The sequence below is a fragment of the Macrobrachium rosenbergii genome, chromosome 24 (genome assembly GCF_040412425.1).
Source record: "Macrobrachium rosenbergii isolate ZJJX-2024 chromosome 24, ASM4041242v1, whole genome shotgun sequence".
NCBI lineage: Eukaryota > Metazoa > Arthropoda > Malacostraca > Decapoda > Palaemonidae > Macrobrachium > Macrobrachium rosenbergii.
Window position 1 is genome coordinate 35,678,533 of NC_089764.1, and position 16,663 is coordinate 35,695,195.

The 16,663-nt window shown below is 42.5% G+C and overlaps 1 protein-coding gene across 2 annotated transcripts in view; it reads left to right on the forward strand.

Moving 5' to 3' along the window:
• Positions 1-330: 330 nt before the first annotated feature.
• Positions 331-16,663, forward strand: part of Atg13 (Autophagy-related 13) — an 81,224-nt gene continuing 64,891 nt past the window's right edge. For both annotated transcript variants that reach the window (XM_067126484.1, XM_067126485.1), the window contains exons 1-2: positions 331-463; positions 13,972-14,428. In XM_067126484.1, coding sequence (XP_066982585.1) covers positions 14,276-14,428 — 153 coding nt within the window. In that variant the 5' untranslated portion in view covers positions 331-463; positions 13,972-14,275. The remainder of the gene's footprint in view (positions 464-13,971; positions 14,429-16,663) is intronic.

A 16,663-nucleotide genomic window follows, 5' to 3' on the forward strand; every position in this document is an offset into this window, starting at 1 on the left:
ATTTAACAAGAAACTTTTAACCCGATTGTGTTATCAGTGTTCAAGCCTGTCCCCTGGCTGATAGAGTTTTATGACGGGCGTGAAAATCTTAAACGAGACAAAAGACTTATTGGTGAGTTTGGGAGTCATAACAAGAAACTTGTCAATAAGTTTTATTCTCTTAGATAAGCGACGATTGTGTATATCAGTGTATCATAGCCCGTCCCCTGGCTGATAGCATCTCAATGACCCCCTTTCAGTTATGACGGGCGTGAAAATTTTAAACGAGACAGATGATTTTGACTTTTCGTTAACCCAAATGAGCGAGTTTGTGATGAAAACAAAGGCACTGGAGTGTTTTCAGGCACAAGAAACTAGTCAAAACCGTGGAACATTTGTCGAGCACTCCCCGACGATCGTCGTCGCTGGTCGACGGTTCTGGTAAACTAACCGACCGACTCGAGTTCGGAGATGTAAACAAATGGTGAGTCGGGTGGCCACTCCGTCATAGTGATTTTCCCATTAACGAGGCGTTTCCCATCTTTCTTTTCGGGTGTTTCTGTTCGGGATTTCATTAGGGTCACGTGCAGATCGCCAGCGAGTGCGAATCCCTATACCGCCACTTGTGGTTGTGATTTGTGGACGTGAATAATATGGCAGCGCAGGTGGGAGCAGTTCGACTCCCTCGTTCTTACGTTTTTCTTACGACGGGAAAACTACCGACTTGATTGTTGTGCTGCCCCGTGAATTGTCGTTGGATTGTGAGCCGGATTAATTGTTTGCCCACTGCAACGGGTAGGCCTTGCCCAGAATGAAACTTCCACCCATTAGCCAGGGCAACGCAGCCTCCATCTATCCTTGAGAGTGGTGAGGTTTAGTGACTCGTGGCCTTATGTCGTCCTCGTATAGATTTTGAGGGACCTTTTTTGGTCAGGTGCCTGTTGCCAGAAGGTTACAGTAGGTCTGGGCTTAGGCTATCCTAGGCTTTGGCATCGCCGTTTTTCATTGATATTTATGATTGGTTGGATTAAAATTGATGTACTGTTATCCTAGGTGATATTTATGACACTTTTAGGGGTACTAGCGGTGGGTTTGTTTGATTAAACTGCTATTTGCCCCCTAACTCTACTCAGCAGTAAAGGGGGACTGTGGGAAGTCGGGGTTTTGGGTGGGGGAGAACACAGAAATGGAGCGGACATGTTTACGTTGAGGAGGCGCCCTCCGGAGGGGAAAAACGAGAGGGAGCCGTTGGCCAACAGCAGGGAGTTAAATGCATTTCGCCGTGTTTAGTACTGGCATCGGGGGGATGGAATGTCCCTTCGCCAAGTATAGTACTGGCCCGGGGGGGTTACCCATACATTAACGAGTTATTGCACTTGCCAGACGGGATATGAATCATTCCAAACAGACGTACCCGTGCTCTGTCTTGTGAAGATCACGTATGGAAACCCCCTGTTGGATGGACTTCAGGGGTTAATTACAGGTTAATTAAATTCGTGCGACATAAATTGAAGGTAAATCCATAATCAGCGACCAAAAAACTGTAGAAAAGGTCAAGTTAGAAGGAAATCGCCGCCGCGGGGCTAGTACTTAGATCTACCCCTAGATGTACCAGGCCCCAGACTTGTGTAACCATGGTGAGTATAAAATGAGGACAAGTCATAAGGTCAGTGATAGGCTGTACCATTGTTGAAACAGCAACTGCAAACCTTTTTGGGGGATTTGAAGAGTATGTAACCTTTGGTAACAGAGATGGTATTTATTCTTGTTCATCACCGTAAGATATTAGCATGGAATGATTGCTGCTAGACAAAGGTACGGAAGTTGTTAGTGCTTCAGTAATAATTTTCTTCATGATGACAATGTGGCAGCTTTGCAGTGGGCATGAAGTCCCAATTATGTTTTAATAAAATATGTTTGGGTAGCCACCAGTTACAATGTTTCATTGGAGGAAGGAGAGCCTTTTGGAGCAGACCTCAATACTTAGACTTGTAATACTGGAGGTTACTGCATACCAGAACCAGTATGCCAGTGCAATTTTTATGGTTTCATGCCCCTTGCCTTGTATTTGTCAGGCATGTCAAAAATAACAGGAAGGGTCTTAACTTCCTGAAGGGGTTAGTGTCTGTCATTTCTTTAGGCAGTGCACGAGACTTGCTTTTGTATTCCATTTAAAGAGATTTTAAAGGAAATTAGATGTGGGAATTTAAACAAGGATGTTTTGGGAATAGGACTCCATTATATCTTTTAAGTGTGTGCTTGCTAGAATCAATAAACAGGCAAATGTGTAGGCTTTGTTAAGGTGGGGCACAAATAGGAATGAGTGTAATATGCATAAAAATTTAGAAATGAAAATAAAAGAGACAAGGCAACTGTTTTGTCACAGGTTCCTGTTACAACCAGTATATAAAGTTATTTTGTTATTTTACTTTAATATGTAATTAATTTGATATTAAACTTTGATGATATTTGAAGGGTAAAATTTCCATTATACATTTACCTGTATAAAATGTAATACCATTAAAGATTGGTGACAAAACTTCATTGTTCCTAGATGATATACAAACCATCGGTCCTTTACATTAGGAATTACTTACAGTGAAGCTGGAAACGGCCGTTAAAAACTCTTGAACAAGGTGGTTAGACAGTAACTACCATCTGGTAGACGGGAGTCCTGCCTGCCTGGATGTAAAAATTTCAATTTGCTTTCGGCCATCATGCTGTGCAGACATGCGATCATGCTCCTTGTCCTGACTGCTGTTTTGTTCTTGGTCGCCTAGGCTGCATACTGGGAGAATGGTGGGGAGGGGGGAGCCGCAGAGATGTCGGAAGTTGGATTTATGCCTCCGACGGCGCTCTTGCTTGTGATTCCTCCTTAGTTCTCCCCCTTGTGAGCTGCCTCTTGCTCCCCCTTGGGGGAGTTCTCCCCTTTGTCACCTTCACTCGCCATCGGGTGAAGATCATCATGGGAGGGGGCCGCTCGAGACATACTTCTCGCAGGAGCCTCCTCTCGTTTCAATGGACAATCCTCCTTCAGAATGAGAGGAGTCTCCCTCTACTAATTGTCTTTGCTTTATTCTTCAGGTTGACAGCGAGCATTGTGAAGGCAGAGCAACAGTGATGTCTGGATACTGGATACCTTTCTCCATTGGTGCTAGATATCCTGGCCTCTCTGGAGTTTCCCTTTGGGCACTCGTACATGATCTGCTCCTACGCTCTGCTAAAGGACTTTCCACCTCTACCATTAAAGGATACAGAGCTATGCTTAGCTCAGTTTTCCGCCATAAAGGAATGGACTTATCATTGAATCAGGATTTGTCCGACCTTATTAAGTCCTTTGACACTGGAAAGCCTAAAGGAAAACCTTTGCTGTCCTGGAACTTAGACGTGGTCCTTAAGTGGCTTTCCAGTTCACGTTTTGAGCCCATGCAATCTATCTCTTTAAGGGATCTAACCAGGAAAACTTTTTTTGGTCACCTTGGCCACTGCTAAGAGGTCCAGTGAAATCCATGCTTTAGACAGAAACATAGGATTTTCTCAGGGGAATGCAGTTTGCTCCCTTTCCCTAGACTTTCGGGCTAAGAACGAATCGCCATGGAATCCATGGCATCGTTCTTTTATGATCAAGAACTTATCCGAGATAGTGGGTCCATCTGAAGAAGAAAGAACTCTCTGTCCAGTAGGGACCTTTAAGTTTTATCTTTACAGAACAGAGGACATTCGTGGTACTTCAAGAAACCTTTGGTGTTCTGTGAAATATCCCTCTAGACCCCTGTCTAAGAATGCCCTGGCATTTTTTCTGAGGGATCTGATTTCCGAAGCACATTCCATGGTGAATGAAGAATCACTCATCTTAAAAGGTAAAACCCTATGAGATAAGAGCAGTCGCTACATCTTTGGCGTTGAAGCACAATCTATCCCTTACGTCAGTTGTACAAGTGACATCTTGGAAGTGCAAGTTGGTGTTTGCATCGCATTATTTAAGGGATATCAAGACGACGTACGATCAGCGCAGTACTTTGGGTCCGTTTTATGCAGCTGGAGTGGTGTTGGGGAAGGAAACATAGAAAGCGATGTCCTTTCTTTAAGCTCTTCGCCTTGCTTAAGGTGCTGAGTTTTGGAGAGCTTGGGAGTACTACGTACTTGGAGTACCCTCCAGTCTTTTGGTTATGGTTGAGTATTGGTGTTTTTAAGTGGTTATGGTTCAGGATACTTCTGTTGAGGTATCTCAGAGTTTGGCTTGTCCTAACGAGCTCCCGCTCGCCTTCGTTTCAGGACAGGGATCAACCCCTCGAGTTTTGCCATGATCTGGGGATTGTGATAAATCTCGAGCAGTCCGATGTCACCCCCAAGCAGATGATAAGGTACCTGGGCATGCTGATAGATACAGTAGTAGCAAGAGTCTTTCCCTCGGACTCTCATGTCAGCACTTTCAGAAGGCAGCAGAGCTGTTCCTGTCTCAACGGGAGCAGCCAGCTCGACAATGGCAAGTCATTATCGGTCACCTGTTGTCGTTGGAGAAGTTGGTCCCTCATGGGCATCTTCACCTTCGTTCCCTCTCAGTGGAGACTGAAGGAGTACTGTACTGGTCCCAGTCTCAAGGCCTTCAATCCTTTCTCATTCCTCTCTCGGGGGAAGTGAGAGAGGATCTAGACTGGTGGTTGGACGACAGGACCTCTTAATAGGAGTATGCCTGCTTACTCCCCCTCTGGACAGGCTTCTGTTCTCAGACGCATCGACCAAGGGATGGGCTGCACACCTGGAGTAGTTGCTGACTTCAGGAGTGTGAAACTGAGACAATAAGCGCCTTCACATCAACATCCTGGAACTCAAGGCGGCCTTCCTGGCCCTCCAAGAGTTTCAGGATCAAGTGATGGGACACTCCATGGTTTTCTTGAGCGACAACACCATGGTAGTGGCATATGTCAACAAACGGGGTCTCATATCTTTCCGCTTCTTTAGTGACAATGCAGATGCATGAGTGGGCAGTGGCTCACTCAGTGGGGCTGTCAGCCAGATAAGTTCCAGGCAAGAGGAATGTAGTGGCAGACAAGCTCAGCCGCCAGAATCAAGTGATAGGGACAGAGTGGTCCCCCGGCACGCACTCAGACATCACGGGGAGGTGGTTCGATCTGTGGGGGCATCTAATCATAGATCTGTTCACCACCCAGCACAACAGAAAACTTTGGGTCTTCTGTTCAGTCCTGCCGAACACATGGGCCGCTGCGAAGGACGCTTTTCAGCACCCGTGGGACAACCTCAACGTCTGCACCTTCCCTCTGCTTTGTCTGATTCGCAGAGTGATCCACCAGGTGTTGGTCACCCTGAATCTCAGGATGATTCTGGCCATCTGGTATCCTGACCTGCTAGCTCTGCTGTCCGAGGCACTGAGAGAGATTCCTCCCTGGCCCAACCTGCTGTGTCAACCCCATGTAGAGCAGTACCATGTGGCAGTGCAGTCCCTGTGTCTTCACGGCTGGTTATCCAGCATCTCTTGCTAGTGAGAGGCTTTTCGTGCCACACAGCAACAGAGATGGCTGGATACTTCAGACAGTCCTCTGCAGCTGTATACCAGGGATAGTGGGCCATCTTTTGTGGTTAGTGTTGTAGACGGGGTCTCTCTCCGGTTGGAGCTTCTGTTCAGCAGGTTGCGGACTTCCTCATCTTCCTTCACTGAGAGAAGCTTCTCTCTGTTTCAGCTGTAAAAGGCTGTAGGGGTGCACTCGGTCTAGCCTTGCGGCTAAAAGGTGTAGACATCTCATCTTTCCTCAAGATTTCGCTACTGATGAGAAGCTTCGAAAGGTCTTGCCTACCCAGGGACCTCAGGCCCCCTGTGTGGGATGTGACTCGTTTTGAGGAGCCTGACTCGTGCACCGTTCAAGCCTTTACGAGAGTCATCAGACAGAGAGCTGACCCTCAATCCTGTCTTTCTGCTTGCCCTAGCATTGGTGAAGAGAATAGGAGAACTGCATGGACTTTCCTTCAACGTTAAACACTCGAGGGAATGGCGATCGGTTATGCTCGATTTCGTCCCGGATTTCGTAGCGAAGACTCATAACCCATTGGTCCCTGACACTAGATTCAAGTCCTTCATGGTTCCCTCCCTAGAGGACTTTGTAGATAATGACCTAAACGAAATGCTACTTTGTCCCCTTAGCATTGTGCGGCGCTATCTGAAGAAGACTTGTCATCTCCGGCCTGAGTGTCGACGACTCTTCGTTAGCACTGGCTCGTCCAAGAAAGAAGTGTCCAAGAACATGATTTCTTTCTGGCTTCGTGAAACAATCAGGAGAGCGTACACAGTTGCTGGCGGAGACGACACCAGTACCTTCCGCCAGAGAGCTCACGAAGTCAGGGACATTGGTCCGACCCTTGCATTCCGGAAGAACCTGTCAGTTTCTCAGGTATTGAAAGCAGGGGTGTTGTCTCGACAGACTGCTGTCACCTCGTTCTGCCTTTGGGATATTGCCCACAAGTCCTTGGAACACTTTTTCCTTGGGACCTGTGATGGCTGCTCAACAAGTTGTTAAGCTTACCTGGCTTCTCTAACAGGACAGGGTTGCTTCTCGCCTAAGATGTTCGGCTGTGGATGTGAGAATGAATGCAGGAGTGACTGGCCTTTCCTTCTTCTCCCTCTCATCCTTTGTCTCCCCTTCGGGCACAGAGTGGACTGGAGCCGTTACAAGTGGATCAGGCGGTCAATGCAGGTAAGCCTATACATCGAGCTTCCGTTTCTGTTCTATTTTTCCCTTCCAGGAATATAGAAGCAAACCTGCTCCTTCCTCTAGCAAGGGGAGGAAGGAGATCCTGATAATAAGACAAACCCAGTGCTTGTGCTTGCTTTACTGTCTCCAACTTTTAAGGTTCATCCTAGCCCATTTCTGTATGAAGTTACATTTACCTCCCTCTTACAAAAAGGCCCAGAAGTCTGACAGTTGATCATGTGTTACCACACCCCGATCAGTTCGTCAGAGGCAGGTTTCCCTTCCTTGCTCTGTCGACCAGGAAGAGAATCCCAGGTGTGGTGAACTCCAGTCAATTCAGGAGACTAACTCAGATTCCTCCCTCCAACCAGTGAGTCTTCCTAATATAAAGGACCGATGGTTTGTGTATTGTGTGGGAACAAATCACAATTTTTAAAAGTAAATTGTATTCTTCCTAACTATACAAACCTGAGTCCTTTACATTACATTTTATGCCCCCCTCATGCCACCCCTCATTCTGACACATGGGCCAAAAGGCAAATTAGAATGTTTACATCCGAGCAGGCGGGACTCCCGCCTGCCGGACAGTAGTTAACTGCCTAACTACCTTGTTTGAAAGTTCAGCGGCTGTTTCCAGCTTCGCTATGAGTAATTCCTAATGTAAAGGACCTCAGGTTTGTATAGTGAGGAAGAATAAGATTTACTTTTAAAAAATTGTGATTTTAACAGTTCAATGCCAGATTTAATAGTTCAAAAAAAATATACCTTAAATTATCATACTAAAACAATTTTATATCATTTCAAACAAAAAATACACCCCAAACCATAACCCCAAAACACCCAAAGTCATCTTAGATTACCCCCGTACAAATGTTCCCGAGTATATACACCCCTAAAATGCTTGTAACAATGATTTATTAATTTTCAAATATTAATGTAAATACAGCAAAATATCTATAAAACTTTTAATACAAATTAAATCTTTAATATAAATTAAATCGTCTTGCAGAAAGTTTGACCACTAATCAAGTTACCATTTTCTCTCATAGTATTGAAGTCTTTTTCCTTTTACTTTGGTAAAAACAATTACTGTCACTAGTGTATTAAATATTTTTAATGTGTATATGTATTTTTGTTTCTCTCTCTTTTTCTCTCTCTCTCTCTCTCTGAGATAAGAGAGAGATTGATTTTTTATGCATGTATGTTTATTTGTTTTGTACAGCATAGTTTTATAGATGAATGAGATGTTACTTTGTCGTTCATTTTTTCATATTTTCCATGCTATAATTATACAACTCTGCATTTCAATAAAAGCAGACTGGAAAATAAAATGAAAATAATCAGTGAGTCATCGGAAACTTGTGAAGCTCATGCTGAGGCTCCTCACCCGGGAATGAGCTTAACAGATTTACGTACGATGATTTGCTAATTATTTTGATTTTATTTTCTAGTCTGCTTTTATTGAAATTCAAAAAGTTGTATACAGGAAGTCCCTGTTATCGGCGGGGGTTCCGTTCTGAGGGTGTGATGATAACCGAAAATCTCCGATAACTGAATATTCAGGGCTTATCGGCGCCAAAAACCGCCGATTTTCGGTTATCGGCGCCTCTGTTAGGTATGTATCGGCACCAATACTCAATTATCAGCGCCGTTAAGCGGAAACCTGAGATTTTCAGCGCCAAAAAATTGCCGATTTTTGTCGCTCAACAAGCCCCATAAAACTGGACCACTGTTAACCAAGCCCGCTATTAACCATGGACTGCCTGTAATTATAGCATGGATAATATGAAAAAATGAATGACAAAGTAACATCACATTTATCTATAAAACTTTACTGTACAAAGCAAATACAGTAAACATACATGATAAAATATCAATCTCTCTCTTATCTGTCAGAATTAGTGGTCAGACGTTCTGTAAGACAGATGCATTTAATTTGTATCAAAGATTGATTTAATTTGTATTAAATGTTTTATAGATATTTTGCTATGTTTACATTAATATCAGTATTTGAAAATTAGTAAATCATTTTTTATCATAAAAATGTATTTAGTCATGAAAATACAGTAATTAGTGAATATTGCTCTATGAAAAAATTTGCGAATTGGTGAAAGTTCCCGTGTAAAATTGAAAGATATGTCCCACAAAAATCCACGACAAAGTGAAGCGTAAAAAAGTGAAATGCATAAAAGCGGGGGTCCACTGTATATTGTATAGGAGCGTACCTCTATATCAGAAAGGTATTTATTTTTAGCGACTGTCATTTTATAGGGAGTTCGGACGCAGGCACAGGGGTTCCCTCACGCTGCTTTGGTTTCATTCAGGCCGAATTGAAGTGGTCTTCTCCACAAGGCTGCTCTTCGCTGCATGCGCATGAGAGAGCCTTGTTCCCTGAATGGAATCCAACATCTGGTGGCGGTAAGATCCAGAAAGGATTCCAGATCAACTAAGAATGTTTTGGGTTTCTTGCAAGAAACCTGTAGCTCGACTGGCTGAGAGGATTTTGTCTACAAATAATAAATTTCATTATCAAAAATTTATTTTATTTATATTATTAGCTGAGTCCCGCATTGAGAAGAGGATGGTGGGTAGTGCAGCTAGTTACGTACCTACTGTTAAAGTAGACTGCACCCAGCCTCCCCACAATTTAGTGGGCTGTCAAGGAGAATTCTGACGAGCTAAACATTCGAAACACACCTGGTGGATAAGAGGTTAACAGTGGGTAAGCACCCAAATAATAAAGTTCATTATGAAAAATATATTACTAAGTCAACATAAGACATGCTATGAATTGTGAATAACATTCATAGTAGACACTAAATAGAACACTAAATAATAATATACACAACACCAAATATAAACGACAAACAGTGCTATAACCATATCTATCAAAAGGACACTGAACAAATAACTCCCAAACTAACAAAAATTGACTGATACTTGTGGCGTAATATTTTAACTACAACATTACAGTAAAACTCTAGTAAACTAATATTAAACAAAAGTAACATTGTGAACAGAATGCCCTGTTGTAGGTGAAGTTACATTAATTTTACTGTACAACATTCCCATAATAAAGCTCCTTGACAGTGGAGTTCCCAACTTCAGTCCTCTTCATACTCTAAAACAGTACATGTTTAGTGGCTTGGCATTCCAGAGTTTACAGTTGTTCTCTGAATTTTCCTTGGTGTCAGGGTTTCTGCTTCTAACTCTGCACTTTGTACTAGATCATTTTCTCTGAGAGAGACAGACCTGTTTCTCTCAAAGTTCCATGCAGATTGATGAACACTGTCACCTTTAAGCAAAAATATATGTCCTTTCTTTAAATGTCTATCTTCATCCATTTCTTTCTAAATTACAACTGTTGCAAATATTCTTTTGTCCAGCATTGCTAGGACAGATTTTCTATCCACTGTATTCTTCTCCATTACCTCGTGACATATAAATCTGCTCTGACAAACTTTCCTGGTAGAGTCATCAGAACTTGAGATTTCATAGTAATAAGGGGGTTAGAATTTGGCAGTGTTGAAGTGGGATCATCTAGATTCCTGAGAGCAAGTGTTGACAGTAGCAGACACTTCTGTCATCGATGCTCTTACTCCTTCATCATCAAGTTGCAGTCCTGTATATAGATGTAGAACATTTTAATACTGATCTTATTGTTTGTATGTGACAGTTCCAGGATCCACTTAAATGATTTAAGGGGGATTTGTGACAGACACGAAAACATCACAGCTTTGATTGGGTAGATATTAACTTCCTTAGGATGCAACTTACCCATCTGCAGCAAGTTCTCTTCATGCTCCCACAGAGTACTCTAGGTTTCTTGTTCTGACCATAAGATCCTGAAAGTTCCAAGGATAGCCTGGAATCTTTGTAGTGCATTGATAAAGGAAGTTATCCAATGATGCAGCAGTTTCTAGATGGATAGGTCTTGATGCTAGCAAGGTAAATATCACTCCCCGTCTTTTTCTTTACTGTCCAAGGACTGAAATAATCTGTTGGTACTTAGATGAATGGTGGTACTTTTTTCATTCTATCCTCTTTTTTTCTGTAGTCCGTCGTAACATTCTACAAATAATACATTTATTAATCAGGCTGTAAACAACTCATGGGGCCTGTGTTATCAAATATCCATTGTTTCTCATAGCATTAACTGTTATCCTCCACTCTGAACGTGCAAGGATGTTATTAGGGCTGACAGGGAGCAATCAGTGTTACGCATCAGGTTCGTTGTATGTGCTTATCAGTTAATCTTTGAGGAGACAAGCATATCCAACATGAGGACTCTAGGCATCATTGGCAGTTTCCCCCAGGAAACATCACATGTCAAGGTGCATGCAGCTGAGTTATTGAATGGTACCATTGTCCACAAGCATGACATACATTGTAGAGCAGCAGTTCCAGATTGATACCAGGGAGCTGTGATTGTGTTACAGTCATTGAAAAAAAATGTTTAAAGAAAAGTCAATGCTGTGGCAGCATTATGGCTCTATCCTTCAGGAGCACTTCACTCCTGGCTTCATTGAGGAAGTGAAGTACAGTACTGTGAACTGTTGGGTTGGCTATAATTGTCTCGTGTTTCCCAGTGTACAAGGACATTCCAGTATAGTAAGGAAAGGAAGTGAGGAAGGTCATTGAACAATTTTCTACACAAGGGCCCTAAACCATTTATTAAAGCTGTGCAACAATGCTGCTAACATTTAGAACAGGGTGTTATCAACAAGGCCCTCCTGAAGATCAACATTAATTAGGCCCATTGTGATTGTCTGCATTTCTTGTGGCATATCACGCCCAGCTTTACAGGCTACAGACTTTCAGGATCAAGGGTATCAACTCTGGTGAACAAGTTAATTCAGTACCACACTTGATAAAGTTGAGTTTCTGTGTGGGAAACTTCTTATGTACCTGTGAGACTCCTGAATCAGCTTGCAAGATTGCTAGTGAATCAAAGCTGTAATGCTGGAAGCTGACATTTCCCTTGGAGGGTTAGTTAACAGTGTTGAATCTTTCAGTGAAGCACAGGCTATACTGCATGTAACACTTCGTACCTTGACGTGTCTTCTGCTGTACCCAAGAAGAGTAAGATTAGTGGATGGAGTAAGGTGAAGAAACGCATCTTTTTCACATCTTTTTCAGCCTCTTCTTCTATCTGTGGGAAGTAGAAGAGATCTAGGAAGCCCTCTCACAAGAAGTTCCATTGGGCTTTCAGTGACTGCCTTCCTTCTTCAGGAATTCGTGACAGCATTTGCTCACATGCAGGTGGGATGTCTGCTGTAGGTAGGGTTGACACCTGGCTCTGAAACATGAGACTATCCCAGACTCGTCCCCTGTTGTACTTCTGCTGAGGTACTCAGAGAACAGTCAGCGCTGCTGTTTCCCCCAGTACTGTATAGGCAGCAGGTTGCCCAAGTATGATACTGCAGGGTATTATGACAGTCAGTATTACGCTTGATTGTGCAGGCGCTTAGGTGGTGCCTGAATTCCTGAATTCCTAATATGCATGTACACAATCCTCAGATTAAACATAAACAGCAGAGGGTTCATGTGCAGAAGTTTGTAGTACTAAGTTACTTCAGAGTATCTTATCAAGCCAATTGCACGTGATTGTGTAAATTCTTGGGAAGTTCCTGATTCATCAATGTCTTCCATTGTGCACATGCATGATAGTACACATGATCTTCTATCCATAACTCTACAGGAATGTGGACCATGATTTTGAGTAGTTACGAATCAAGTTCAAATTGTAATTTTTGGTGAACGGTACTGCTAAGTTCGATTGTGTTCACCGTCCGAGAGCACCCACCAGGGCAGACTAGTGCGTCAGTTTTTCTTTCATGAGAAATCAATTAGTCTATCAAGACTCAGCAGACTTGATGTCATTGAGATGTATTTGTACGAGAGCATTCTTGAGATGATTCTACGTATATTAATATGCAGTGATAATTCGTGATCAACTTGGACTGGAGTCTGCACACTGATGCTCCTTGACACTATGGGAGAATTTTTTAGGTGAGCCATGCGTTCTTGCTTATTTGGTTTTAAGGGCCTCTTGGCTGGGTATAACTCCCTGTTCTCAACTTGGAACTATTGTATAGTCAAGGTCAGTGTTTAAGGGCTGCACCAGTAGTCTTGGTATTGGCAGATGATGAACACAAACCTGTGTCCTATGTTCACAGACACGCTCTGAATCACTTGTAATCTATGAGAGTCTGTGTTGAATGCCCGCCCTTGACCATTTTGGTGGAAGCATCAACCTCCTCAACCAATTCAGTGAAGACAAGATGAGGCACCTCAATACAGGCAGTCCTCGGTTATCGGCGGGGGTTCTGTTCTGGGGGTGTGATGTTAACCGAAAATCTGTGCTGATTTTCGAAAATTGCCACTTGACAAGCCCCATAAAACCAGATTGCCATTAACTAAGCCCTCCATTAACCAGGGACTGCGTGTACTGTAATAGTAAAATCTCAACCAAAGCCAATAGATCCTATCACAGAACTGAAAAGAGTTCCACCATTTGCTTATGAGAAAAAGTCATGTTTTTTGTGAATAACTGAGTATTCCACAGGTCAAAGAAAAATATAATTACGTGTAATGTAAACGAATACGTGTATTGCGTTATCAGTGTCTCCTTGGTCATATCTGGATATGCTAAGGAGACAAGAAACTATGTTATGCAGAATGAGGATTGGACATACAAGACTCACTCATGGGTTCTTGATGTCCCGTGAAAATCCTCCATTTTGCGATGACTATCGTGCCTTGACTGTAAGACATTTGCTGGTTGGGAGTCCCAGCCTTGGGAATTTGAAATGTAGGTTCCTGCCCTGGGGTTGTGACAGAGAAGGTCATTTTATTGTAGATACAATCCATTGTGAAATAGGGCAGTTGTAGCTTTATGTGGGAGGCGGGCCTCCTCAACAAAATTTAAATTATACATATAAAGTATATGTAAGTATTGATAGTTTGATTATGTACATATTTTTTTTAGATATTTTTATATGAAATTCTTTTTAAACTTATTTATTTTAAGTTTTCCATTTAAATTTATTACGGCATCAATAACCTAAATATTGTGACGCCTGGGCAAGAAAAGGGTATCAGATTGCCTGCTCCTTTGGCTTTTGAAGTAATTTTCAGGTATACTCATAAGGGTATGGAAATTTGGTCTTTTTCATGTCAAAGTAATCATTTTCGGAAGACTTTTAATATGAATTACATTCATGAGACCATTACATTCTTTGAATTTCAGTTGATTAGTAGTATTAATGCATATTTTTAATTTCAGTCTTGGCATCATGTTGGGCAAATCGTGGATCAGTGCAGTGTGGATGTGGATTTCTGCTGTCAAAATTCTAGAAAAAAAGGTCATTAGGTTGCTGCTGTAATAGTTCTATGCCACTCATTTGAGAGCACAGAGCAGAAATGAGCAACCAGTGTTTTAAAACTGTACTTGAAAAATTTGTTTGTGAGTGATTTAGGTTTCAGAATTACCTAAGATCCCTAGGCTTAGTAAGACAATCTTTTCATCCTTCAAGCATTGAATAGGTCTTAAATAACAAAAGAATGAAGTGTTGGGAGTAAGCCTAAAGATGTCTGGCCGTCATCTCAGCTCAGAAGACCGACGTGAACTTGCTCGTCTCACAAAAATCTTGTCACAGAAAATTGTTCAAGTGGTGGTACAGAGCCGCCTTGGAGAAAAAGCATTCACAAAATCCAAGACACCAGCTCAAGGTTCAGAATGGGTCAGTGAGATTTTTCCTCTTTTATTTTGCACATGATAGGTACTGTAATTTATTTTTTCATTTGGCTCAGGTTTAAGTAAGTTTCCTATAATACAGCATTCATTTATAATTAGTATGAGTTTTTGATCATCCATAAAAAAGTTGGGCAGGGGGGAAAAGGAGCTCCCCCATAGCTAAGTGAATGTTTAGTGACCTACTCTTTGAATGATTAATGACATACTCTTTATTTATTAAACTAACTTTACAGCTCGTGAATGCATTTTGTACTAAAGAGAAATATTATGTGGCTATGGGAAAAAACTCTCCCAAAGCTAAGTTAATGTTTAGTGACCTACTCTGAATGATTAATGACATGCTCTTTATTTATTAAACTAAACTTTCATATAAGTAACTTACCAAGTAATTACATAGCTAATGTTTCTACCTTGCACGGCAGCTTTTTTAAAAATTCACAGTAGAGCTTACTGTTTTGTGTAGGTATAGGTGCCGCCCACTATCAAGGAACACGGGAAACAAACCAGCAGGTAGGCTCAGTTTGTCCTTGCCAGCTCTACTGCACACATCGGTGCCATTTGCAACACCTTATTTTATGGTTTATTCAGTTGTCTTTGCAGTTTTCGTTGAACAATTACTTTATTTTGGTAGCCAGCAAGCTTTGGATAGTTTATTATCAATTTTTGTGTTAGTTCCCTAGTTTTTTGGTGAATTATAGTATGTCCAATTCTAGCAATTTGAGTATTCGCTATTGCGGCAAAGGGTGTAAGACTAGGCTAACAAAGGCTTGTTATGATTCTCATTCCATCTGTACCAAATGTAGGGGGCAAGAGTGTAGTAACGGAGAAAACTTGTAATGAATGTTCCTCATGGGACAGTTAGCAGTGGAAAACCCTAAAGTCTCACATAGACAAATTAGAGAGTGATAGGGAAAGGAAAGGGGCTTTTAGAGCCGAGAGATGTTCTCATAGTCTGGAAATTACCCCCAAACCTAGTTTAGAGGCTATCCCTATTGCTCTCCCTTCTACTCCTTTTCCTACTTTTCCTCCTATTCCTTGCCCTTCTGCTATTGAACCTCCTACTCCCATGCCTGGCTCCCTTGCTTCCGACCCTAATACCAGTCTCGAATCCAGGTGTGGTAAAAAGATGAACCGTGTGGTAAATACAGTGGCAGAGTTAGGGGCGTCACTCAAAGTGATAATGGATAAAGTATTTGTGGAGAAAGCGACAAGTGAGAGTGCAGTGCAAGTGGAGGAGGTGGCTATCCATCCCACCGGTTCTACTAGACCAAGTTCACTGTCCTGCTCCCCTGAACCTGGGAGAAGACATACCGGAAGTCCAAGGGAGGTTGTTGGGGTTTGCCCACGGTTAGCCGCCCCTGAGCTGCTCCTGTTGCACAATCCCAGGTGTTGGCTGACAGCCATGAGAAAGGTTTGTCTTTGGAGGTGCGTCAGTTATCTTCAAGCTCTTCCGAAGCCTCTGGCGTGGACAGGAGACGCCAAAAACGGTACTGTACCCTAGACTCTTCCCGACTGCTTAAGCGCCCTTCCGAGGATGTTGTCGCCATCCAGATCCACTTCCCGCTAAGCGATATAAGAAGCCTAGTACCAGTAGTTATACTGTGAACCATTCTGTCCCTGCCAGTGTCCATCAACGTCCACTTTCGTCTACATGGGACAGTCCAGAGGCCTTATCTCTTGAACAGCCAATGGCTGAGTGCCCTCACGTGGCTCCCAAGTGCACAGTGATGACTCATAAGCGCCCGACGTCTGCTGCCAAACGTCTGGCGCCACTTCCTGAGCACCCGGCGCCTGTTCCCGAGCTCCCTGCACCAGCTCCTGAATACCCACCCAGAGCCAACCTCTGAGCACCAAGCACCTACTCCCTGGCGTTCGCCTCGTCAGTCTACTCAGAGACTGAGGTTTCCTTCACCTTTGCCTTTGGATAATGACGAGCCGACTCTGGCTCCTATTAACCCCTTCGCCACCGGCCTGTTGCACTGCCGATAATGCTTGCATACCGCATGAGACCCCCATCGACCGCGAGTATATCAGTCATCATTTGCTCCCACTAAATTTTCTGGTATTCATATTTTTCGTTTATATTCTTATGTGAAAACATTGTGTATATATCAATGAATATTTTTTACCATATATATATATATATATATATATATATATATATATATATATATATATATATATATATATATATATATATATATATATATATATATATATA